Raw genomic sequence first — 18,247 nt, forward strand, 5'->3', positions numbered from 1 at the left:
TGGCACGGATAACAGTGGCAACACCTTGTGGCATGGAAGCAATGAGGCCTTGATAGGTCACTGGAGGGAGTTGGCATCACATCTGCACACACAAGTCGCCTGAATCCTGTAAGTTCTTGGGGGGGGGGGGGGGGGGGGGGAGATGATGAGCTCTGACGCCACATTCAGTCACATGCCAGATGTGTTCAATCCTGTTCAGATCTGTTGAGTTGGAGAGCCAGCACATCAATTGGAACTTAGAACTGGGTTCCTCGAACCACTCCGAAACACTCCTGGCCTTGTGAAATTTTGCATTATCTTGTTGAGTAATGCCACTGACATTGGGAAACATGATGATCATGAAGGGGTGTACATGGTCTGTAATCAGTGTAGATACTCCTTAGCCTTCATGGTGCCTTTTACGAGCTCCACTGGGGCTATGAATGCCCCAAAGCATAATGGAGCTGCTGCCAGCCTCTCTCTGTTTCACGGTACTGGTTCAGTGAGCTGTTCCCCTGGAAGACAACGGATTCACGTCCTCCCATCGGCATGGTGATGAAGGTTTCAGGATTCATCAGACCATGCAATGCTCTGCCACTGCACCAATGTTCAGTGCTGATGGTCAAGTGTCCATTTCAGTTGTAGTTGCCAATGTCATGGTGTTAACATTGGCACATGCGTGGGTTGTCGGCTGCAGAGACCCATCATTAGGACTGTTCAGTACACTGTGTGTTCAGACACCCTTGTACTCTGCCCCACAGTAGAGTGTGATACTAGTTCTATCGCAGTTCACTGCCTGTCCTGTTTCACCATTCTGCCCAACCTACGATGTACAACATCTGTAATGAGGGGTGACCACCCAACCCCACAACGTCTGGACATGGTTTCACATTGGTTTTGCCATGCGTTGAAGACACTCACCACAGCACTTCTTGAACATATGACAAGTTGTGCAGCTTCCGAAATGCTCGTGCCAACCCTCCAGGCCATTAAAATCTGCCGTTGGTCAAACTCAGAATAGATCGCGCATTTTCTCCATTCTGCACATGGACAGCACACTCACTGATACTACATGCATGGTACGTGTGTCTGACTAGCAGTATTCCTCGCCAAGTGATGCTGCTATTGCCTGGATGGATTTGTATTGATAGTAGGTAGGTGGTCATAATATTCTGGTTGATCAGTGTAGGCAGTCACTGATTTCTGTTAACGTCACAATATCATTCAAAATACCTGATCTAAATAACTTGTAGTTCAAATCTTAATAATGTATGTGATACAGCTTGTAAGTGTCTCTTATGTGGTTATTGTATTGTGATGTAATAGAAAAATATTTTCTTATAATTACTCATCGCTTAGACAGTTATGTTTAATGTGTCTTAATTGTGTGCTTTTTTTTCTCTTTCCAGGAGCAAGAGCTCATAGTCAGATCTATCGTGCCATATGAACCCCCACCAAACTGTAATTATGAAGCTAGTCATTATTATAAATATCTCATCACACAACAGTCAAAAGTAGTTTTCCTGTCTCACAAGTACCGTATAGTTTATTGTTTAGACATGAGTCCCTCATTGTCTGCAGTGGTAAGTATGGTTTGCTTTCAGTTGTTTGAGAATGAATTAGCTGAGCTTCTTAAATGCCAATAATGACTTTTTTTTTAAGGATATTCAAAGAGGTGAAGTTATGATAGATGAGATGTTTGTTTCTTTGAAACATAGTTTGGAAGGATTAACAAAACCAGTAAGTATTTAATATTATTGTCATTAAAAGTTCATAAATACAGTTTGTTCTAAAATGTTAGTATTCAGTTATGTTGAGAATATTTATTGCATACATTATTTAAATAAAATAGTGTAAATTTTTTTTTTGCTTCACATGTGCCATATAAGGAGTCTTCATAAAATTTGTGCTTGTAATCTTATTTTGTTTCACCGCTTTTATCTTGGGCAGAAGAGGGTGGACCTACAGGCAGCATAAACTTGCCCGAGAAAATAAGCCAGGTGCTGTGCCAATTTTTCACACCAATAGAATGTTATGAAAAAAAAAGGTCAATATGAACTGGTGGACATTAATCAGCTTTCAGACAAACTCGTTCATCATACAAAGGGAAGAATCTCCCCCCCCCCCCCCTCCTCTCTCTCTCTCTCTCTCTCTCTCTCTCTCTCTCTCTCTCTCTCTCTCTCAGGGTGGTCCATTGATCATGACCGGGCCAAATATCTCACGAAATAAGTGTCAAACAAAAAAACTACGAAGAACGCAACCTGTCTAGCTTGAAGGTGGAAACTAGATGGCTCTATGGTTGGCCCGCTAGATGGTGCTGCCATAGTTCAAACGGATATGAACTGCATTTTTGTAAATAGGAACCCCCATTTCTTATTGCATATTCGTGTAGTATGTAAAGAAATATGAATGTTTTAGTTGGACCACTTTTTTCGCTTTGTGATAGATGGCACTGTAATAGTCACAAACATATGGCTCACTATTTTAGACGAAAGGTTGCTAACAGGTAGGTTTTTTAAATTAAAATACAGAAAGTAGGTACGATTGAACATTTTATTTCGGTTGTTCCAGTGTGATACATGTACCTTTGTCAACTTATCATTTCTGAGAACGCATGCTGTTACAGTGTGATTACCTGTAAATACCATATTAATGCAGTAAATGCTCAAAATGATGTCCGTCAACCTCAATGCATTTGGCAATACGTGTAACGACATTCCTCTCGACAGCGAGTAGTTCGCCTACCGTAATGTTCACACATGCATTGACAATGCACTGACGCCTGTTGTCAGGTGTTGTCGGTGGATCATGATAGCAAATATCCTTCAACTTTCCCCACAGAAAGAAGTCCGGGGACGTTAGATCCGGTGAATGTGTGGGCCATGGCATGGTGCTTCGACGACCAATCCACCTGTCATGAAATATGTTATTCAATACCGCTTTAACTGCACGCGAGCTAAGTGCCGCACATCCATCATGTTGGAAGTACATCGCCATTCTGTCATGCAGTTAAATATCTTGCAGTAACATCGGTAGAACATTACGTAGAAAATCAGCATACATTTCACCATTTAGATTGCCATCAATAAAATGGGGGCCAGTTATCCTTCCTCCCATAATGCCGCACCATACATTAACCCACCAAGATCGCTGATGTTCCACTTGTCGCAACCATCGTGGATTTTCCGTTGCCCAATAGTGCATATTATGCCGGTTTATGTTACCGCTCTTGGTGAATGACGCTTCGTCGCTAAATAGAACGTGTGCAAAGAATCTGTCATCATCCCGTAATCTCTTGTGCCCAGTGGCAGAACTGTACATGACGTTCAAAGTCATCGCCATGCAATTCCTGGTGCATAGAAATATGGTATGGGTGCAATCAATGTTGATGTAACGTTCTCAACACCGACGTTTTTGAGATTCCCGATTCTCGCGCAGTTTGTCTGCTACTGATGTGTGGATTAGCTGCGACATCAACTAAAACACCTACTTGGGCATCATCATTTGTTGCAGATTTTGGTTGACGTTTCACACGTGGCTGAACACTTCCTGTTTCCTTAAATAACGTAACTATCCGGCGAACAGTCTGGACACTTGGATGATGTCGTCCAGGATACTGAGCAGCATACATAGCACACACGCGTTGGGCATTTTGATCACAATAACCATACATCAACACGATATCGACCTTTTCCGCAATTGGTAAATGGTTCATTTTAACACGGATAATGTACCACGAAGCAAATACTGTCCGCACTAGCGGAATGTTACGTGATACCACATACTTATACGTTTGTGGCTATTACAGCGCCATCTATCACAAAGTGAAAAAAGAGGTCTAAGTAAAACATTCATATTTCTTTACGTACTAGATGAATATGTAATAAAAAATGGGGGTTCCTATTTAAAAATCCGTTTGACCTATGGCAGTGCCATCTGCTTTCCCCCTTCAAGCTAGACAAGTTCCGTTCTTTGTAGTTTTTTCGTTTGACACTTATTTTGTCGGATATTTGGCCCTGTCATGATCAATGATCCACCCTGTATATATATATCTCCAGTTAGTGTGGCCACACTCCAGTGAGAAGCTCTCTCTACTACAGTGAGTAGTGGTGGGCGTACAGAAGATGTGTGGAGGGAGAGGTGGGTTGGTGGAGGGGAGAGATGGCAGGATACAGGTTGTGTGTGTGGTGTGGTGAAGCTACTGTAGTGCTGCCTGTGTGAATCCGTATAGACAGATGTGGGACAGAGACAGGATGGTGGGCTGCTAGGTGCAGCAGTGGGGCATTGGGAGAGTTGTGCTGAGGGGTGAAAAGGGGGGGGGGGGGACCAGAGAGAATGATAGGACCCTGCAGGTGAGCTGGGGAGGCAAAAGGTGTGTGTGGCTAGAGTGTGTATTGGAGAATGGAGGCCTTGGCTTCACCGTCTGGACTGCGAGGAAATACATACCACTAAAAAACAACAACAACAATAACCCTCAACCTCAAAGTGTGCTACGTGCTGATGAGGTGAATGGCTGTTGAGGTTAAACAGTATCTAGCAGGCAACCTCGGGGGCACCTGTGCCCCCCCCTTTTCCCCCCTCTTCCCTGTTGCATAAGGTTTGCTCGGGCACGCAGGGCTCTGCCTGGGATGTAAGGCCTTAGGTGACTACCCAGTTGAGACTGAGTTACAGAACACCCTTGACTTCTGTGAGGGCATGGTTACCTGCTCTGATATAATGGATGTGGACCTTGTGGAGTTATGTGAAGAATAGAAAAACGTGGGCATCACAGAAGTGCAGAACTATATGAGGAGAGTCAGTGGCACATTGGAAAAATCTGCAACGTTTATTCTAGCATCTACCGCTCCAGAATTACACAAACACATACTTGCAGGCTATATCCTTCTTAAGGTTCACCTATTTGTTCCTAACCCAATGCGATGTCAAAGGTTTGGCCATACCACTGTGGGGTGTAATGGGAGAGCTACATGTGGAAATTGTGGAGGCCCAGTTCACAAATTAGGAAATTTTTGTACACTTCCTTTGAAATGTATAAACTGCTCAGGGGATCACCCAGTATGGAGCAGAAATTTTGAGATGTACAACAAGGAAAGAAAAATTCAGGTTTTGAAAGTCACGAGATGCATACTGTATTACAGCAAAGCTAAAAAAGCTTTCAAAGCTATGCAACCTCCTGTTTTTGATACTTCTTTTCCATCAGCCCTTAAGCAGCCAATTGCCAAGTGTGATGCCTCCACACAAACTCAGGCCACAGATTCAAGTATGAGCACATGTGCTTGTCTGTGTACCTGTGGGGGAAAAACTACACTTGAGCCAAGAATCATTCAGAAGCCATCAGCAATGGGCTTACAACATAAGCCACATGCTGCTGCCCACCATCAGAAGCCTACTAAGCCATCCCCTCAACACAAGCAACCAACTCCTCCCATAAGTAAGGATAAACATCCCTCAAAAAATAGTTTGAAGAAAGTGGCAGTTAAATCTTCAGATCCATGAGCTTTCTCTCTCTCAGATGGGGACTTTACTCTTGAGGATACGGATTTCCACCTGGAGGAACCGGAGAGCTGGGCACCAGCTAACATGCCCCCTGACCTCCCAGCTAAATCACTGCCTTTGTGGTAGAAAGACAAGACCAACCATCGTAAATCAGTGGCTCCCACAGAGACTTCTGTGTTGCGGTGGAATTTAGATGGATTCCGATCATATTTGGAAGAATTAGAGCTCCTGATCCAAGAGAAACCGTTCTGTACAAGAAACTCATTTTAAAGTCGCCGACATACCTGTATTAAGGGGCTATCACCCCTACAGGAAGGACGATGTTGCTGAAGACAGGGCTAAGATGGAGTGGCTGTTTTCACTGATGACAGATGCTATTCCTCTCCTGTCCCTCTTACCACGGCCAAACACGCAGTTGCCGTGGAAGTTCTAGCACCATTTAACATCACGATGTGTTCTTTATGTATTCAACCTCATGATCCCGTGGATGCAGATGCACTGACAGAACTCTCCCAGGCAATACCATGCCCATTCTTCCATGTGGGGGACTTCAATTCACACAACATGCTGTGGGACTCTGCCACCACTTGATCCAGGAGTCGAATTATCAAGCGACTTGTCCATTCTGAGAATATCTACCTTTTGAACTCAGGTCAGATCTCACACTTTTCCACAGCTACAGAATCTTTTTGAGCCATTCATCTTTTTGCTCCCCAGGTAGTGCAGACTCAGTTCAGTGGGAAGTGGCTACAGATTTACATGTTAGTGACCACTTCCCAGTGTGGATCCATCTGCCGGTTCAGACGGTGGTCGACAGGAGACCACGAAAATGGATGATTCAAAGGACAAATTGGTTGCAGTACAGTTGACGGGCCATTTTGAACAAAAGGAATGTGTGCAGGAGATGGTGACCCATATCACTTGTGAGATCCAACAGGCTGCTGCAGAGTCCCTCCCACAATCTAGAAAGCACCTCAGACAATGGCCTGTACCTTGGTGGAATGACAACTGTCTGAGGAGAGTGATAACAGAATCAAAGAGAGTTTCCTGGAAGGAATTACAACTTCCGTTAATTGGTCCACTTCCACTGTGGGAAAGCGTGGGGAGCCTTCAGGTCCCGCCTCCTGTAGTTTTATAGGGCATTTGTTTGATCACATTCAGATTATGGCAGAGTGGTCTGTGGATCAGCCCGTATTTCCTGCCTCAAGATCTTAGACGTTGTCCTCAGTGAGGGCATTCAGTTATCGACTGGAGCCTTTCGGACCATCCCAGTTTGTAGTCTGTGTGCAGAGGCTGGTGAACCACCACTCAGGCTTTTGCAACATATCCTTTTGGCTTGACAGGCACTGAAAATCTCAACGTCACCTCAGTCATTGGCATTTAGTGCAGTGGTCCAACCAAACTTTGAACAGTTGTTCAGGAATCGGTCCCATGCGACCAAGCCATTTGGAATACGTGCTACTGTCTGTGTCAAGGATCCGTATTTATACAGATGGATTCCAGCAAGAGAATGTCCTCAATTGTTCTGCTGTTTTCCCTGATAGGGATTTCAAAGTGCGTCTTCTGGAACAATTTACAAGTTATAATGTGGAACTATATGGCATTATGATGACACTGGAGAGAATTCACAGACATCACCATAAAAGGTTTCTTGTCTGTTCATACTTGCTTAGTGCACTGCAAGCACTTCACCAGATGTATCTAGTAGACCAGCTGATTCAGCTCATCCATGACTCCTTACAACAGATCCAGCATCGTGGCAAGGAGGTGATCTTTTGCTGGGTACCTGGCAACATAGGGAAAACAACATGGCTGACAAAGCAGCCAAGGAAGCATGTCAAGATGGTGTTATCTGCCGGTGTCCCATTCCGTTGCACACTGCCATCTCATTTTCTGACAGTTGCATCATGCATCAGTGGGAGACTGAATGGTTGAAAGTGACAGAAAACAAACTGCAGTCACTCAAATCATCCACATTGGCGTGTTGGACTTCATGTCAGTCTCGAACCGAGCGAGGTGGCGCAGTGGTTAGCACACTGGACTCGCATTCGGGAGGACGACGGTTCAATCCCGTCTCCGGCCATCCTGATTTAGGTTTTCCGTGATTTCCCTAAATCGCTTCAGGCAATGCCGGGGTGGTTCCTTTGAAAGGGCACGGCCGATTTCCTTCCCCATCCTTCCCTCACCCGAGCTTGCGCTCCGTCTCTAATGACCTCGTTGTCGACGGGACGTTAAACACTAATGTCCTCCTCCTATGTCAGTCTCGACGCTGGAGGTGGGGTTTGCTTACCAGGCTGTGCATCAGACATAGCCCTTTAACACATGGCTTCCTCCTCTGGTGGGAGTATCCAACCACTCTGTGAGGTTTGTGGTGTGCACTTTCAGTTCAGTATATTTTGACAATGTGTGTCTCACTGATATCAGGGCAGCCTTCATTCTTGATGGAGATCTGCCCACCACCCTCGCTGATACTGATTCCTATACAGAGTGGTGAAATTTTATGAACTGTCAGATATCATCCCTAAAGTGGTGGGGAAGGGAGGCAGACTTTAATGCATTATAAACTGCTGTGCATGTGGGGACAGCCTTTGTCACCATCCATGAGATGCTGACTTTTCGTCAGGGCACTGATGACCATGATGTTGAGTGTCCCTCACATAAAATAATAATAATAATAATAATAATAATAATAATAATAAGAAATGAAATATCAGACAAAAAACGAAAAAGGTTAGGTAAAATCTCACAACAAGAAGCAATAGAGCAATTAGATGAAAAGAAGCAAAAATTACAAGCTTTGGCGAAACGACTTAGAAGATACAAAAAAAGTGAAAATAGAAGGAAACAAAACCAAACATTCAACACAAACCAAAAGAAATTTTACCAAACAATAGATAACACACACATAAAAATAGACAATCCACCAAACATAAGAGACATGGAACACTTCTGGAGCAGCATATGGTCAAACCCGGTACAACATAACAGGCATGCACGGTGGATACAAGCAGAAACGGATACATACAAGATGATACCACAAATGCCTGAAGTGATAATTTTGCAACATGAAGTCACCCGAGCAATTAATTCTACGCACAATTGGAAAGCCCCTGGAAATGATAAAATAGCAAATTTCTGGCTAAAGAAGTTCACCTCAACACATTCACATCTAACTAAATTATTTAACAGTTACATTGCAGACCCATACATATTCCCTGATACACTTACACATGGAATAACTTATCTGAAACCTAAAGATCAAGCAGACACAGCAAACCCAGCTAAATATTGCCCCATAACATGCCTACCAACAATCTACAAAATATTAACTTCAGTCATTACACAGAAATTAATGACACATACAACACAGAACAAAATTATAAATGAAGAACAAAAAGGCTGCTGCAAAGGAGCGCGAGGATGTAAAGAGCAACTGATAATAGATGCAGAGGTGACATATCAAGCTAAAACTAAACAAAGGTCTCTACACTACGCATACATTGATTACCAAAAAGCTTTTGATAGTGTACCCCACTCATGGTTACTACAAATATTGGAAATATACAAAGTAGATCCTAAATTGATACAGTTCCTAAACATAGTAATGAAAAACTGGAAAACCACACTTAATATCCAAACAAATTCAGATAATATCACATCACAGCCAATACAGATTAAGCGTGGAATATACCAAGGAGACTCATTAAATCCTTTCTGGTTCTGTCTTGCTCTGAACCCACTATCCAACATGCTAAATAATTCAAATTATGGATATAATATTACTGGAACATACCCACACAAAATCACACATTTGCTATACATGGATGATCTAAAACTACTGGCAGCAACCAATCAACAACTCAACCAATTATTAAAGATAACAGAAGTATTCAGCAATGATATAAATATGGCTTTTGGAACAGACAAATGTAAGAAAAATAGCATAGTCAAGGGAAAACACACTAAACAAGAAGATTACATACTTGATAACCACAGCGACTGCATAGAAGCGATGGAAAAGACAGATGCCTATAAATACCTAGGGTACAGACAAAAAATAGGAATAGATAATACAAATATTAGGGAAGAACTAAAAGAAAAATATAGACAAAGACTAACAAAAATACTGAAAACAGATTTGACAGCAAGAAACAAGACAAAAGCTATAAATACTTATGCTATACCAATATTGACCTACTCATTTGGAGTAGTGAAATGGAGTAACACAGACCTAGAAGCACTAAATACACTTACACGTTCACAATGCCACAAATATAGAATACATCACATACATTCAGCAACAGAAAGATTCACATTAAGCAGAAAGGAAGGAGGAAGGGGATTCATCGACATAAAAAACCTACATTATGGACAGGTAGACAATTTAAGAAAATTCTTTCTAGAACGTGCAGAAACTAGCAAAATACACAAAGCAATTACTCATATAAATACATCGGCTACACCACTGCAATTTCATAACCACCTCTACAACCCTTTAGATCACATAACATCAACAGATACGAAGAAAGTAAATTGGAAAAAGAAAACACTTCATGGCAAGCACCCGTATCATCTAACACAGCCACACATCGATCAAGACGCATCCAACACATGGCTAAGAAAAGGCAATATATACAGTGAGACAGAAGGATTCATGATTGCAATACAGGATCCAACAATAAACACCAGGTATTACAGCAAGCATATTATTAAAGATCCCAATACCACAACAGATAAATGCAGACTTTGTAAACAACAAGTAGAAACAGTAGATCACATCACAAGCGGATGTACAATACTAGCAAATACAGAATACCCCAGAAGACATGACAATGTCGCAAAAATAATACATCAACAGCTTGCCTTACAACATAAACTTATAAAACAACACGTTCCTACATACAAGTATGCACCACAAAATGTACTGGAGAATGATGAATACAAATTATACTGGAACAGAACCATTATAACAGATAAAACAACGCCACATAACAAACCTGACATCATACTCACCAATAAAAAGAAGAAATTAACACAACTAATCGAAATATCCATACCCAATACAACAAATATACAAAAGAAAACAGGAGAAAAAATTGAAAAATACATCCAACTGGCTGAGGAAGTCAAAGACATGTGGCATCAGGATAAAGTTGACATCATACCAATTATACTATCAACTACAGGAGTCATACCACACAATATCCACCAGTACATCAATGCAATAGAGCTACATCCAAACGTGTATATACAACTACAGAAATCAGTAATTATTGATACATGTTCAGTTACCCGAAAGTTCCTAAATGCAATATAACACATACCATACAGTTAAAAGGAAGTGACGCCTGATCAAGGTCCGCGTCACTTTTCATTTTTAACCAGACTTAACGTCTGAGAAAGTAAAGAATAATAATAATAATGACCGTGTTGGCCCGGGAAAAGAATAGGCCTCCGGTATGTTCTGCCAGTCGTAAAAGGCGACGAAAAGAACAAACCACTAATAGGGCTAACCCCCCTTTTAGTGTGATTAGTTGGTTCAGGACAGAACTAAAGAAGCCTCGGACAAGTGCTGTCATGGTCGGGGACGACGCTTGAACCCTATGCCCGCCCACAATGGTAACGTCACTGCTAGCCAACTGGAAAATGATTTAAATCCAAATAGAGGTGTTTTGCAGGATATGCTTCCTGCAACCACCCTAGAAGGAAAACAAAGACAGAGGATGAGATGGTCAGATGAAGTGAATCGACACCTCATGTTCTGTTATTACCAAGCAACAAACCTAGGAACCAACACAACTGGATACAGATCACAAGTATACACAACATTTATTACCAGATACCCAGAATTAAAATTTTTAACAGAACAACGACTAGCTGATCAGATCCGTGTAATAATCAAAAATAACAGGATACCCCAGTCAGAATTAGAAAACATCAAACAACAAGTACAACAAATACTGGAACAAAATAATGTGCAATCAGAAGAAGAAGAAGAAAATACAGTAATGGACTCAAAACATTCCAGAGCAAACAAACAAAGAACAACACGCACCAATTAAACAATCAGAGGAAAACGAAATCTTAAGACAGCCACCAGAACAAGCACAAATAGAACACGAAGTGACACAGATGTTAGATATAGAAGAAAAATTTCAGCTAACATATATAGAATACAAAGACACAAATACAGACATTAGACCATTCTTCCGTAGACCACCAAATAACCCACAAGTCGAAACAACAATAAAAACTATGAACACAATCATACACAACAAAATAAATGAAAACACAACTATGGAAGAGTTACAACTACTGGTTTATATAGGAGCACTCATTACACTAAATATACACACTAGGCAGAGATCAGAACCAACCAACACACAGAAGAAACCCACAAAACCAGCATGGCAACACAGGCTACAGATCAAAATAGAAAAACTGAGAAAAGACATTGGACAGCTAACACAATTTATAAGAAATGAAATCTCGGAAAAAAAACGAAAAAGGTTAGGTAAAATCTCACAACAAGAAGCGACAGAGCAATTAGACGAAAAGAAGCAGAAATTACAAGCATTAGCCAAACGACTCAGAAGATACAAAAAAAGTGAAAATAGAAGGAAACAAAACCAAACATTCAACACAAACCAAAAGAAATTTTACCAGACAATAGATAACACACACATTAAAATAAACAATCCACCAAACATAACAGACATGGAACACTTCTGGAGCAACATATGGTCAAACCCGGTACAACATAACAGGCATGCACGGTGGATACAAGCAGAAACAGACACATACAAGATGATACCACAAATGCCTGAAGTGATAATTTTGCAACATGAAGTCACCCAAGCAATTAATTCTACTCACAATTGGAAAGCCCCTGGAAATGATAAAATAGCAAATTTCTGGTTAAAGAAGTTCACCTCAACACATTCACATCTAACTAAATTATTTAAGAGTTACATTGCAGACCCATACACATTCCCTGATACACTTACACATGGAATAACTTATCTGAAACCTAAAGATCAAGCAGACACAGCGAACCCAGCTAAATATCGCCCCATAACATGCCTACCAACAATATACAAAATATTAACTTCAGTCATTAAACAGAAATTAATGACACATACAACACAGAACAAAATTATAAATGAAGAACAAAAAGGCTGTTGCAAAGGAGCACGAGGATGTAAAGAGCAACTAATAATAGATGCAGAGGTGACATATCAAGCTAAAACTAAACAAAGGTCACTACACTACGCATACATTGATTACCAAAAAGCTTTTGATAGTGTACTCCACTCATGGTTACTACAAATATTGGAAATATACAAAGTAGATCCTAAATTGATACAGTTCCTAAACATAGTAATGAAAAATTGGAAAACCACACTTAATATCCAAACAAATTCAAATAATATCACATCACAGCCAATACAGATTAAGCGTGGAATATACCAAGGAGACTCATTAAGTCCTTTCTGGTTCTGCCTTGCTCTGAACCCACTATCCAACATGCTAAATAATTCAAATTATGGATATAATATTACTGGAACATACCCACACAAAATCACACATTTGCTATACATGGATGATCTAAAACTACTGGCAGCAACCAATCAACAACTCAACCAATTATTAAAGATAACAGAAGTATTCAGCAATGATATAAATATGGCTTTTGGAACAGACAAATGTAAGAAAAATAGCATAGTCAAGGGAAAACACACTAAACAAGAAGATTACATACTTGATAACCACAGCGACTGCATAGAAGCGATGGAAAAGACAGATGCCTATAAATACCTAGGATACAGACAAAAAATAGGAATAGATAATACAAATATTAGGGAAGAACTAAAAGAAAGATATAGACAAAGACTAAGAAAAATACTGAAAACAGAATTGACAGCAAGAAACAAGACAAAAGCTATAAATACTTATGCCATACCAATATTGACCTACTCATTTGGAGTAGTGAAATGGAGTAACACAGACCTAGAAGCACTCAATACACTTACACGATCACAATGCCACAAATATAGAATACATCACATACATTCAGCAACAGAAAGATTCACATTAAGCAGAAAGGAAGGAGGAAGGGGATTCATCGACATAAAAAACCTACATTATGGACAGGTAGACAATTTAAGAAAATTCTTTCTAGAACGAGCAGAAACTAGCAAAATACACAAAGCAATCACTCATATAAATACATCGGCTACACCACTGCAATTTCATAACCACTTCTACAACCCTTTAGATCACATAACATCAACAGATACGAAGAAAGTAAATTGGAAAAAGAAAACACTTCATGGCAAGCACCCGTATCATCTAACACAGCCACACATCGATCAAGACGCATCCAACACATGGCTAAGAAAAGGCAATATATACAGTGAGACAGAAGGATTCATGATTGCAATACAGGATCAAACAATAAACACCAGGTATTACAGCAAGCATATTATTAAAGATCCCAATACCACAACAGATAAATGCAGACTTTGTAAACAACAAATAGAAACAGTAGATCACATCACAAGCGGATGTACAATACTAGCAAATACAGAATACCCCAGAAGACATGACAATGTCGCAAAAATAATACATCAACAGTTTGCCTTACAACATAAACTTTTAAAACAACAAGTTCCTACATACAAGTATGCACCACAAAATGTACTGGAGAATGATGAATACAAATTATACTGGAACAGAACCATTATAACAGATAAAACAACGCCACATAACAAACCTGACATCATACTCACCAATAAAAAGAAGAAATTAACACAACTAATCGAAATATACATACCCAATACAACAAATATACAAAAGAAAACAGGAGAAAAAATTGAAAAAAACATCCAACTGGCTGAGGAAGTCAAAGACACGTGGCATCAGGATAAAGTTGACATCATACCAATTATACTATCAACTACAGGAGTCATACCACACAATATCCACCAGCACATCAATGCAATAGAGCTACATCCAAACATATATTTACAACTACAGAAATCCGTAATTATTGATACATGTTCAATTACCCGGAAGTTCCTAAATGCAATATAACACATACCGTACAGTTAATAGGAAGTGACGCTTGATCAAGGTCCGCGTCACTTTCCATTCTTAACCAGACTTAACGTCTGAGAAAGTAAAGAAATAATAATAATAATATAATCTATAATCTAAGTTGGTAGACTATAGGCTGCTTTCACAGGTGGCATTACCTTTGAAGGGATAGAAAATGTATGTGATAGAACTAGAGTAAGTGGTAATGGAATGGTGTATTGGACACATCTTGCCTTCTTGCGTCTAGTTTTTTTACAGGGATATGAGCCATGGGACAAGAGGTTGGGAACAGGGGTGGAAAAGTAAAGGATAGTGGTACTGCATAGGTTAGGTGTGCAATGCAGTACCAATATGGGAGGGGACAAAAATAGTGTGGAATATATGGTTCACATCACTAGTGTGGCCCACTACATAACTGTGTTAATATATTCTAGAGGATTCAGGATGACTTAGAAGGCAGTCTGTTTCTTCTGATTCAGGGGCGTAGGTGTGGTTCTGTTGAGGTTCAGACATAGTCCAAACACTGAGAGCTTTCAAATGTTGGGGACAAAAAGAGCACAAGTAGATAACAACAACAGTTCTTAAACTCAGATGTTTCAGCAAATCAACAGTTAAATGGAAGAATGTAATTTTACCCAGACCATTTAAGAGCATTTCCCTCTAATGACTACTACAGCCACTCAGGACTGATCTTTCCACTGTCTGTGAGTGATTGCTAAAAGGAGTCCCCACCAGTAATGAAATTTTCAGCTATGCTTTCTTCAGTTGGATTCAGCTTCATCTGAAGTACATGGTATTATATCAGATATCACGACGAAATTCAGTACAGAGTGTTGTGGTAGCTCACTGGTAATCTGAAACACATCTTTGCTGCCTTTAACCTAATATGTGAATCAAGGCACTTTCCAAATGAGTAGAATGAAGCTATTTTAAAGCCTCCTCACAAATCCGTGAAGGACCTTTCAGCTATAGAACAGTTTGTCCTGTGCAGGCATCACCTAATATGTGCTTAGTTTGGCCTCGTAAACTTCAACTACTTGTTGTTTTATTTTTCAGTGTTGTATTCCTGGCTCATCTGTGGAATTTAGGCCGCAGATTTATGTTACAGTAATAGCTCATACTCCATTCTTCACCACACCAGCTCAGCAGGTGAGTAACAGTAATTTAATGAATATTTTATATTACAGTTTGGCATGTCACTTCACCCACAAGAATTTCAACGAAAATATTTTAAGTTTCATATGTACAAGGACTAGAAGAAATTCAGATTGTTGTCTGTAGCATACTTGTTTTGAAAATTATTGAAAATCGAAAAGGCCATTTTCATCTCATTGAAACTATGAAGACCAAATTTGTCATCGAGATATCTTTAATTATGAGTATGAAGTGTTCCCCATCCTCTTGTAGCCACATTTCTTTTTCTTTTGATATTCCAGTGTCGAAATTATCTTGGTGGAACGGGGAAGAAAGTTGCATATAGTTCTCTAATTGGAGCCATTGTTGCCTTACTTCTCATTTTCAGAGTCTTACGAAGTTAGAGACTATGTAGTATTGAATGTGATTTGTCTCTACAGTAGGATTAGTAGTCAGGGCAAGTCCTTGATGCTTTTCAGTTAATTAGACCAAATACCAGTCTGCTAATCCAGAGCAATACAAATGTAATTTTAAATTCAACATACATTCATGCAATTCATTTACACAATACCAGTCTGCTAATCCAGGTTATTACAAATGTAATTTTAAACACAACATACATTCATCCAACTCATCTACACTATACTGTTCTAGATTTGATATAAAGTATACAGGCTGTAGAAGGAAAACAGAAAATAATCTCAATTAAGCTTTATTCCAGAATATCTGTAGTAAATTTTTGCTATAATTTCCAGAACAAAGATTGAGTAAAAGATCAAACTTGTTCCATCTACAACATGAATGAAATACTGACGCTACAATGCAGTGAAGTCAAAAAGAGTAACCATGTTAGAAAGCAGCACAGGGCAAGTTTTTATTCATGGTATCTGCATTGATCAAGAGTGAATTTTTGCCTCTGTTGCTCTCAGTTTCAAGGTTTACTCATTTTTCCTGAGATATTTTCAGAAGAGCATGAAAAGAATGATATTCTGCAGTTTTCTCAAACCGCATGCAGTGAATGCTAGGCTGGTTTCTTTGAAACGATGAGGGCCAATTTCTTGCCCCATCCTTCCATCCTTCAGCAGTTTGAGGTTGTGTTCTGTCTATTACGACCTCATCATCAGCAAGATGTTGAACAGTAACTTTCCCCCTGGATTACTCCTAATTATCCCATCTACATATGATGTTTTAGGTTAAATGCTAATGAAAGAGAGAGAGAGAGTGCGTGTGTACCACTTTTTTGTTCTTTGTATTGATGCTATTTTTTATTTCTGTGTTTGTGCAAATTACAACATCCTCATCTAATACAGCAAGGGAAACAATATTTGTTACCTAGCTTGCTCATGACTCAAACCGAACTTCATGCTGTTCTCAGCATTAAACAAAACTTGTGATCTAAGAAAATTTGTGGTTTGTGAAACCACAAGATGCAATAACAAATACTTGACCAGAAAATTTTGAAACATCCATCTGAATCTGGAATTGCAAGCTAGTTCAGTGCTCATTCCAGATTGTCTGTATGTGAAGACTGCAGGCAAGTGAGTTTCACTCTAACATATCTGATTAATACAGAGGTCAAGGAAATGACACCATCTGTTGCTTAAGGAAGACGTCTTGGACAGTCTTAAAAATATTGGGATTACACATTTATTCATACCTGTTTGTTACACGATGTCACCTTTGGGTGATGGACTGTCAGTGTCAGTAAAACATTCTTTATATAATGTGAATGATAAGATCTCCACTGATGGAAATTGGGATGTACCTGAAAATGTACCCAGTGAGATCTTAAACCATGGCACTGGGATGTACTATTGAATGTATGCATTTAAATATTACTCACAGTGAAATTGGTGACTACATGTGACTATTATTATTCAGCAACTTTGTGCGATCGTTACGTTATCTGGCAGCGAGCTTCCATGTGTATTCAGAATCCTGCTACAGTTTGGTCAGTTATTGAGATTTAATTGTTGTAAAAATAGCTAACAAGCTGCAGGTCAAGTCTTTTAGGTAATACAGTAGAAATTTTTGATTTGTTACTATATTCCATTACTGTTTTTGCATGGGGATGCTGCTTAGTGGGCCACAGTGGTGATATAGAAGAGTGACTCTCTGGAGTTTCAGTTGTAGGAAAATGAGATTTTTTGCCACTTATGAGTCTCAGTTGACTGTACTGATGGCTTCTACTGTATCCATGGGCACCAAACGGTAGTGCACCATGTGCAAACTTGTGATAGATGTATACTGTGTCAAGTTGTTCTCACTTTCCAAAGTCGTATACTGAGCATGTGATGCACTGGCTTCTCCTACTGTCACAATCTATGTAATTTTTTAATAAAGTTATTTCAGCAAGTTACTCATTGATCAAATGTCCACCAGTCTCAGTACTGTGTTTGAAATTAATTTGTAACAGAGGTACTTTGAGTTTCAGAGCTTCATTGTATTAGTGTGATGTTCAACACATAATATGTTGGACCCACATTTGGCAAATGACGGGACATCAAACTTTAATCTTCTTTCTTCCATTTCATGATCA

At 39.8% G+C, this 18,247-nt stretch overlaps 1 protein-coding gene across 1 annotated transcript in view; it reads left to right on the forward strand.

Moving 5' to 3' along the window:
* LOC126249194 (KICSTOR complex protein SZT2-like) overlaps nucleotides 1-18,247 on the forward strand; it is a 706,154-nt gene that overhangs the window by 16,263 nt on the left and 671,644 nt on the right. The window contains exons 3-5 of the mRNA XM_049950848.1: nucleotides 1,389-1,562; nucleotides 1,642-1,719; nucleotides 15,631-15,723. Of these exons, the coding sequence (XP_049806805.1) occupies nucleotides 1,389-1,562; nucleotides 1,642-1,719; nucleotides 15,631-15,723 (345 nt within the window). The remainder of the gene's footprint in view (nucleotides 1-1,388; nucleotides 1,563-1,641; nucleotides 1,720-15,630; nucleotides 15,724-18,247) is intronic.

The sequence above is a fragment of the Schistocerca nitens genome, chromosome 3 (assembly GCF_023898315.1).
Source record: "Schistocerca nitens isolate TAMUIC-IGC-003100 chromosome 3, iqSchNite1.1, whole genome shotgun sequence".
NCBI classification, from domain to species: domain Eukaryota; kingdom Metazoa; phylum Arthropoda; class Insecta; order Orthoptera; family Acrididae; genus Schistocerca; species Schistocerca nitens.